This window comes from Perca flavescens, chromosome 20 (assembly GCF_004354835.1).
Source record: "Perca flavescens isolate YP-PL-M2 chromosome 20, PFLA_1.0, whole genome shotgun sequence".
NCBI classification, from domain to species: domain Eukaryota; kingdom Metazoa; phylum Chordata; class Actinopteri; order Perciformes; family Percidae; genus Perca; species Perca flavescens.
In genome coordinates this window covers 3,072,086-3,081,943 of record NC_041350.1, presented here as the reverse complement: position 1 = coordinate 3,081,943, position 9,858 = coordinate 3,072,086, and the positions used below count along the sequence as shown (strand labels likewise).

The window sequence follows — 9,858 nt, the reverse complement described above, 5'->3', positions numbered from 1 at the left end:
GCAAGTTCCCGCAATTTCATCGCATAAAACTGCATAAATATCATATAGAGCATATTCCATCGCATTTTTTAAGAAAACGTGCCGCATAATCAAGGATTTATCCCCGCAACAATCACAAAAAAACTGTAAAGGACTGGTTCTTTTGTGTCTCTGGTGCTTCCACATGCATAAAGACTTTGAATAAATCCATCCATGGTGTTCTGAGCGAGATCTGGTTTCTGAATGTGTCCTGCCTTCAGTCTCCTGGTGAGCTGGTCAAAATCGGTACGGCTTTCTACGTATTTTTATGCAGAAACTAACTCAAAATATTGATTTTTTTTTTTCACTAAAAATGAGAGAAATGTCATCTTTTTTGTTCTCACGGCCGGAATCTTAGAGTCACGTGACATTAGGAAAAGAATAGGCAGAAAAAATGTAACAGTCATACAATTCAAGGGCCATTATTGTAACCCCTCTACGTTATGGCACTTTGGACCATTGTAGTCAGGGTACGTTTTTATATGAGACTGGGTTGCACAAACTGACCTTTCCCTAAACTAAAGGAGACTTTTAGTGTCAATAACAACGCCAAAGGCACCTGACCGAGCTAAGATACCCCCCCTCCCGCCACCCCCACCCACCCCCTCTTCCATCTCTTCTTCTTCCCTCTCTCTTTTTACTGCTTTTTCTCACTACTCCCTCTTCTTCTACATCTCCATCATCCACCTTCTTAAAGTTTACTCTGTGCTCTTACCCCTCTACTTTCCAACACCTTGTCTTCCTTTTCTTCTTCTTGCTTCTTCCCCCTCTCTCTTTTCACGCCATCTTCCTCTCCCCCCCACACCTCTCCCATCTCTTCTTCTTCCCTCTCTTTTTACTGCTTTTTCTCACTCCTCCCTCTTCTTCATCATCTCCATCTTCCACCTTCTCAAAGTTTACTCTGTGCTCTTTCCCCTCTACTTTCCAACACCTTGTCTTTCTTTTCTTCCTCTTGCTTCTTCCCCCTCTCTCCCTTTTCACGCCATCTTCCTCCCTCCACCCTCCTCTCCTCCTTTTCCTAATCCATCCCTTGGGAAATGAACGGCAGCTTTTCATTCCCACAGAAATGGAAGGAATAAGCTTCTTCTTATTAAATAAACACAGAGTCCCTTCACCTTAAAGACTCTCATTAGTGCCGATACCAGCGGATTTGTCTTCGTTAATTGGGGATGAGACGTAGGGAGAGGCGCCAAAAAACCTCGCTGCACGCTACACACACACACACACACACACACACACACACACACACACACACACACACACACACACACACACACACACACCGTAGAAACAGATGCATGTCAAGGTTACGGAAACACACAAACACTTTTACTTCGGGCGTAATTAACATACACACTCACAATTAAGTACACAATTTTCAACGGGATCAGGTGGAGGATGTGCTCGCCATTTAACGTGTGTTTTCATTTGAAGCATATCAAAAACAATGTGCACAATTATTTCCACATGCTAATCCGGTTACGTACTGTAAGTGTGTGTGTTGAGGTTTTTGGGGGTCCACGGAGAGAAAGGGGATTACATGGGTGTAATCCCTTTAATAAGAAATCCCTTTTAAGCAATTTAGTCCCGTCATAAAGTCTCATCTGGAGCAGAAAGTGATGATTAAGAAATTAGTGTGATCACTGAATATCACACACACACACACACTCACACACACACACACAGACACAAGCTAACACACACAGACACACAACACAGAGGCAAACACACACACATAAACAGACACAAGCTAACACACACACAAACACCCATACACACAAATAGAAACAAGCTAACACAGACACACAAACAAGCTAACAAAGACACAGACACAAGCTAACAGACACACAAACAGACACAAGCTAACACAGACACACACACACACAGACACAAGCTAACACACACAAGCATACGCACACACACACAAACAGGCACAAGCTAACACAGACACACACACACACACACACACACACACACACACACGCACAAGCTAACACACACACACACACACACACACACACACACACACACAGACACAAGCTAACACACACACAGGCACAAGCTAACACACACACACACACACACACAGACACACACACAAAGGCACGCAGACCCTGGTGCACCATGGGAGTTAGTGTTCATGTTTACACGTCACAGTGCTAATTGGATGTACATTGTTCTTCCTCGCAATAACACGCTGACTTTTAATCAATTAAAAGTCGTCACAACTGTTTAGCAAGTCGCTCCTGGAGCTAGTCACGCCGAGGGAACCACGCAGATATGGAACTAGACATTCACACAGTTAGGGTGCAGTAACACATTAAGGTAATTAACACACAAAAAGACTGAGGAAAAAGCACATTACGGGAGGCTAACGTGCAGCGCTGTGAAGTGTGCACGCAGCTGTGTGGATCAGGTGCTACTCGTTAGCTAAATGCTGAGTGAAGTCGAGGGCTGTGTCTCAAAGCGCCTACTTGCACACTTCAAACACTTAGTTTTAAGTATATAGTGGAGATAACGCAAAAAGTCAGAGCACTGACACTGAAAGTACCCGAATGACCCCCCTAAAATTGGTTAAAATGTTCAGTGTGGAACAATGGACCCTACCAAGAGGGGGTTAGCTTCGCTTCAGAACTCGAACCTCCTATGGCGCCATTTTGACGCTACAAAGCCATTCCCTCCCGTTAGCATCCCATTGACTCCCATTCATTCTGATGTCACTTTGACAGAGAATAACTTTACATCTGAAGCGTTTAAAGACTCTATTCGTCTGTTGTTTATTTCTAAAGAAACACGACAATGTATAAAAGGCTCCATTACCTTGTAGCTCACGTTATGGCTCCGTAGCAGACGCTTTTATAACAATAGGCTAACGATTGGGTCATAACCACGAGACTTACTGTCACACAGTAGAGGAATTACCGTATAGTACAGGAGAAGCTCACAGGCAGTTTGGACTTCCATTATCTGTTTAGGTTTAATTACTAATGTTAACTAGCATGTTAGTGATCAGTAATTAGCCTGTGTCTATGTTATCTCCTTACATATACCTACACTCTCCGTCTCTGTAAGATTGGGAATGATTGAGATTTCTCTCTCACAGCTACCAGAAGACTTCACACTTTCAGACACGTTGCTCACGTCACATCTACGTCTTCAAGCTCAGTTGGAGGCTGCTCAGTAACACTCAGCCAGCACCGGGAAAGAGACTTCTGATATCCTCCACTGGTCTCAGACCAGAGACACGGGGTCTGCTGGTCCAGTTTATATATATATACTGACCCTACACACACTAAACGGGCGCCATCTTGACTACGCAGCGGAAAGGGAGAGGGACCAGTGACGTCGGCCGGCAGCTGATTGGACGAAATAGGCGAGAAATAGGCCGTGCAGTTGCTGAATCTGTCTTCATTTCAGATCAACAAAGGTCAGTTTAAGAGATTTTTCAGATTTTCAGAGGCAGCGGGGCGAGCCGACTGCTCGTCATTTCCGGTAAGTGTTTTAACATTAATGGTGCGTTCTTTTTGTCCACTGAAGTCGATCTACGAGTCGTTTTCCGGGGGTTACGAACCGGAAGTTACAAAAAGAGCGCCCCCCGAGGTCGTATATATACGACTCGTCGAGTCGTCTGACCTCAGAGGACCCCGAGTTCACTTTCAAAGATGGCTACGTCGTGCATCACACGTAGTAAACATTGTGGTTTTCTACAATTTTAAGCACTTTTGTCTTTGTTGTAACCAAATGAAGAAGTGGTACACTTAGCGCTGTATACTGCTACCTATAGACATGTCTCTACAGTCTTATTAGGAGTTAAACATAGTGCTGTATACTGCTACCTATAGACATGTCTCTACAGTCTTATTAGGAGTTAAACATAGTGCTGTATACTGCTACCTATAGACATGTCTCTACAGTCTTATTAGGAGTTAAACATAGTGCTGTATACTGCTACCTATAGACATGTCTCTACAGTCTTATTAGGAGTTAAATACCGCCTGATTAGTTATTTTGGAGCTTGTGCAGCTGAACTTGGCTAGAGATGCTCGGTTGCTATATGACAACAATGGCTTTAAGCCGAGTCTGGAGCAGAAAGCAGAGCAGTAGCCTAACGTTAATCAAAACGTAATTTTCATGTATCAAACTGTGAAATATATTTGTGTAATATGTCAATAACTGGGTGAACAGAATCCTAAATGTTACTAAAAATGTTACAAAAATCCATCTTTTCTCCGACTCGTAGTATCGTGTGACAAAAAGAACGCAACAACCCCGCAGGTTATTCGTTTTCCGACACAGATGTGACGTCACGCTCGAGAGAAGACGAAAGCTTTCACATTAATGTTAAACATTGACAAATATTCTAAAGATGTTGGAAGGACACATGTTTTGAATTTAAAGTGCATGTGGATCATGGATTTTAAAATTGGGAGTGTACACAACTGTAAACATTCACCCGTATAAGTTAGTTTAATCAGGAACAACTTGTGTTGGTTAGACTACGAGACATCTCACTTCTGTTCCATCTTTGTTGGGAGTCGCACATGCTCAGTAACTAGGTAAGGACTACTAGCCAGTCAGAAGCAGAGTATGAGGGTCCTGACAGTACCTAGGTAAGGACTACTAGCCAGTCAGAAGCAGAGTATGAGGGCGTGCCCTGACAGTACCTAGGTAAGGACTACTAGCCAGTCAGAAGCAGAGTATGAGGGCGTGCCCTGACAGTACCTAGGTAAGGACTACTAGCCAGTCAGAAGCAGAGTATGAGGGCGTGCCCTGACAGTACCTAGGTAAGGACTACTAGCCAGTCAGAAGGAGTTCAATAAAGAACCTCTTTCAAAAGGTTCTTCAAAGAAACTGGTTCAATAAGGAACCTCTTTCAAAAGGTTCTTCAGAATAAATGGATCTTTGTTCATTTTAAATGTTATTATGGGTATTATTTAAAAACAAGAACAATACATGTGTATATTTGACTATTTGACAACTTTATTGTTTATTGTTGACCATATTTAATTAAATTACGTTACAAAAAAATGAGAAAAAGGTAACAAATGTTACACAATGACAATACAAGTAGATCCAACCAGGCAATCTGATTGGCCAAACATTCAGAACATGCTCAAATCAGCAAGACAGCAACATTACAGAGTTGAATCAAAAACTTTTGAAACATTTAGTGAAAGTCACATTTTTATATATTGATTCACAACACTGGGAGTTCTGGATTCCCCAGTGTCCTGATTGTCGTGTCACAAAGTTCCCCTGGTGTCCACCACCATTTGGGAAAGTAACTGCCATGGCAGCAAGGACACTGGGGAACCCCAAGTTAGGGCTGCACGATTATGGCCAAAATGATAATCACGATTATTTTGATCAATATTGAGATCACGATTAATTATCACGATTTGTTGATTTTAACCAAAACTAATTTTATTGTCACATAGGCTAATTATAACTGCTTTTACATCCATATTGTGCTACATTCCTCCTTTATTGAAGGATACTGTTAAGGAGTATGCCATTTCAGCTGTTTGCCGTAAGGTGACCTGATGAAATAGCAACACGGATTTCATTGGCTCATTACACTCCTACTTACATGTCTGCGTTGCGCTCTGATGCTCCGAAAGCCACGTTAGAGGCAACATAAACATTGCTGCATGTCACGCTAGTAAACACTAATAACACGTTACACAGCAGGTAACGTTAGCCTACCATTAGCTAGCTACAGTAAACACTAATAACACGTTACACAGCAGGTAACGTTAGCCTACCATTAGCTAGCTACAGTAAACACTAATAACACGTTACACAGCAGGTAACGTTAGCCTACCATTAGCTAGCTACAGTAAACACTAATAACACGTTACACAGCAGGTAACGTTAGCCTACCATTAGCTAGCTACAGTAAACACTAATAACACGTTACACAGCAGGTAACGTTGGCCTACCATTAGCTAGCTACAGTAAACACTAATAACACGTTACACAGCAGGTAACGTTAGCCTACCATTAGCTAGCTACGGTAAACACTAATAACCGTTACACAGCAGGTAACGTTAGCCTACCATTAGCTAGCTACGGTAAACACTAACACGTTAACAGCAGGTAACGTTACACAGCAGGTAGCGTTAGCCTACCATTAGCTAGCTACAGTAAACACTAATAACACGTTACACAGCAGGTAACGTTAGCCTACCATTAGCTAGCTACAGTAAACACTAATAACACGTTACACAGCAGGTAACGTTAGCCTACCATTAGCTAGCTACAGTAAACACTAATAACACGTTACACAGCAGGTAACGTTGGCCTACCATTAGCTAGCTACAGTAAACACTAATAACACGTTACACAGCAGGTAACGTTAGCTCACCATTAGCTGGCTACAGTAAACACTAATAACACGTTACACAGCAGGTAGCGTTGGCCTACCATTAGCTAGCTACAGTAAACACTAATAACACGTTACACAGCAGGTGGCGTTAGCCTACCATTAGCTAGCTACGGTAAACACTAATAACACGTTACACAGCAGGTAGCGTTGGCCTACCATTAGCTAGCTACAGTAAACACTAATAACACGTTACACAGCAGGTAGCGTTGGCCTACCATTAGCTAGCTACAGTAAACACTAATAACACGTTACACAGCAGGTAACGTTAGCCTACCATTAGCTAGCTACGGTAAACACTAATAACACGTTACACAGCAGGTAACGTTGGCCTACCATTAGCTAGCTACAGTAAACACTAATAACACGTTACACAGCAGGTAACGTTAGCCTACCATTAGCTAGCTACAGTAAACACTAATAACACATTACACAGCAGGTAACGTTAGCCTACCATTAGCTAGCTACAGTAAACACTAATAACACGTTACACAGCAGGTAACGTTAGCCTACCATTAGCTAGCTACAGTAAACACTAATAACACGTTACACAGCAGGTAACGTTAGCCTACCATTAGCTAGCTACAGTAAACACTAATAACACATTACACAGCAGGTAACGTTAGCCTACCATTAGCTAGCTACAGTAAACACTAATAACACATTACACAGCAGGTAACGTTAGCTTAGTTTATAGAGCGCTTTGGCTTTGCAAAAACTTTGATAAGGATAAATATTAAATATTGCTCGATCACGCAAATTTGATCGCGTGAAGCCAAAATCGTGATTGTGATTAAAATTTGATTAATTGGGCAGCCCTACCCTGAGTTCCCTGTCATGAGTGTGACAAATGTCATTTTTTTAAAATTAGGTTATTGACGTGTAAGGAGGATTTCTGGTCACAATAAAAACACTTTGAAATGAGTTATGACTATAAAATTTGGATGTGTTGTACAGTGGAGAGTGCTCTACTAAACCAAGCTGGTTCCAGATATTAGATAGCAGTAGTCTGTCCCTAAAAGAAATGACAGTGAGGAAACTGGGGAAGTTTCCATTCACTCTATGACAGTTGTTAAATATTGCACTGGATATCTATGTAATTTAATAAAGCGAGATACTTTGAACCTTTTCAAACTCAAAGGTGAGCCTGTGTTAAGAATACCTGACCAATTTGGTGTTCATAGCTTCATGTTTAGGCTAAGTGTGCTCAGTATTATAGTTGTGTCATTTTAAGTAAAAAAGGAACTTGCTGGCTGCCTGCAGCTCCAGACACCTCTCCAGCCAGCGAAACTCATCAGTGTCCAAGAGTCTTATATTCCCTGACACAGAAAAAAGACAGACTCTTTCAGAGGAGACATTAACAAAAACAACAGACTCACAAGCAGTGAAGACAACAGGAGACAAGTTGAGATTTTAATACATACAGAGATCACAAAATCCCCTGTGCAGCACTCTCGCCACATCCATCGCATTCAGAGACTGGGCAGGTAGGGTTTCCCCAAAGTATTCGAGGAACTCATGTATGTGATGGTCTTGCCTACGGACTGGAGGTGGGCTGTGTATCTGCAGAAACGTAGGCTTTGAGTCAGTCACTGTTCACGGCACAGTTATGTGTGTCATGACCACTTCGCAATAATTGTTTTGGAAAGTCACACGTACTTTTTGATGCCATCAATATTCCTTATGAACAGCCAACTGAACAATTCAGTCTGACCCTTGGTTTTACCTGCCAAGTAAAATATTAAAAGACTCTCAACACCTTGGACTGCGCATTTTCCAGCTGCCCTTGTGGAACAGCTGGAAGTAGTTTTCTGTGAACACACATTTAAAATGATCTGAGTAACATTTAACATTGAAGTCTGAATCTGAAAACACACACACACACACACACACACACACACACACACATATATATATATATATATATATATATATATATATATATAGCTAGTAATGTTACACAAACAATTAAAAACACACAACATGAAAAGGTGAGCATTCAACATAGGCTACATGATTGCTGAAAACAAATTTTTCTCCTTTTTCAGCATGTTCACTTTTCAGCAAGCAAGATGGCGGCGTTCGTCTTTTAATATAGACGTTAGTGACGTAGCGCAACGTACGGCTGAAGACGGTGACAGTTGCCGGTGAAAAACGCTTTTGCCGCCCATTTTTACACTTCTAAATTAACATATAAAAAACTAATTTACGATTGGCAATGTCCGTACGTTACTAAGGGTCGGTGGATTAGCTATCGTTAGTAACGTTTTATTCATAAACCTTTCCTTAAACCGAGCTAAATCAACGTTAGCTACGTTTTAGCGTGCTAACGTTTGTCGTAGCATTGACCTAGCTAGCTAGCTAGCTAAGCCAGCCAATGTTGCACACAATGACTCAGGTATTTCTTAAAACCCATTACTTATTAGATAACGTAACATTGAATCGGCAAACAGACATAGAAGACAACAACGACACAGCCTTGACATGTCTCCATTAACGACTCTTTTGAAATAACGTTAACGAAGTTAAATGTCAGTTACCCTTCATAAGCTAGCTAGCTAAGTTACGTTAGCTAATGTAGCTAACATCAGAGAGTTTATTCTAGAAGCACTGTTTAAACAAGCACATTTTCAGCAACAAACTGCCAGTAAAATGAAAACGCTTACCTCGCCTCCCTGCCCCAGGAGCCAGAGTGTAGTTTAGGAGAAAACTAGCCGCTGGTCCGATGCCGAGTCCCCGAGAGACGATGTGGGGTGACTGGGGTACGCCTGTTGAAGAGGTGCGCTCGTTTTTCTCCTGTGTGAAGATCGAGCGGGCGGGGTGCCAGACAGAGCGCACTCCTCAATGTGTTTCTGTCTCCGCCCGCCATAGTCCTTTGACGGTATGTATTTGCAACGCATAGCTTGTTGGATTTATATTTAATAACGTTAAAAAAACGAACCTAAATCAACAGACTATTATTATAAAATCGTTAGACTGTTTTTAAACTAAGCTAAACCTGTACACATACGATAGGCTATGATCTGATGTAATGATACGAAACAAACGTTTATTCATGTCATGACTCATGAGTGTGTGTGTGCGTGCATGCGTTCGTGCATGTCTGTGTGAGTGTGTGTGTATGTGTGCGTGTGTTTGTGTGTGTATGCGTGTGTGAAGTATTGATGAGGGGGAAAAGAGCATAAACTAATTTGACCTATACCTCAAAACATTTACTCAATCAAGTACAGTATAGGCATACTTCTTGTGTAATCCTTTTTTAATACTCCACTACATTTATTTGTTTTTTTTAGTTACAAAGAATTTACAATTACAACCAATATTTTCAACTGCAAAATTGAAGTGACATTTACGTCCATCAATCCAACAATATTTTTTGTACTTTTACTTAACATTTTGAATGCTGGTAATTTACCAAGTATTTCTAGTCCTGTTAGTACTTTTACCACGCAGTA

The 9,858-nt window shown here is 41.4% G+C and overlaps 1 protein-coding gene and 1 long non-coding RNA gene across 3 annotated transcripts in view; both read right to left on the bottom strand.

Moving 5' to 3' along the window:
* npas3 (neuronal PAS domain protein 3) overlaps positions 1 to 832 on the bottom strand; it is an 80,872-nt gene extending 80,040 nt beyond the window's left edge. The window contains exon 1 of the mRNA XM_028566293.1: positions 734 to 832. Within this exon, the coding sequence (XP_028422094.1) occupies positions 734 to 832 (99 nt within the window). The remainder of the gene's footprint in view (positions 1 to 733) is intronic.
* Positions 833 to 7,157: 6,325 nt separating this feature from the next.
* On the bottom strand, positions 7,158 to 9,174 carry LOC114546826 (uncharacterized). Of its 2 annotated transcripts, none has more exons than XR_003691084.1 (4): positions 9,070 to 9,174; positions 8,063 to 8,214; positions 7,828 to 7,966; positions 7,158 to 7,722 (listed from the first exon to the last, which is right to left on the bottom strand). It is a non-coding gene; the product is annotated as an uncharacterized LOC114546826 (long non-coding RNA). The 2 variants fall into 2 exon arrangements; XR_003691083.1 differs by having other exon boundaries at positions 8,063 to 8,129.
* Positions 9,175 to 9,858: the final 684 nt, after the last annotated feature.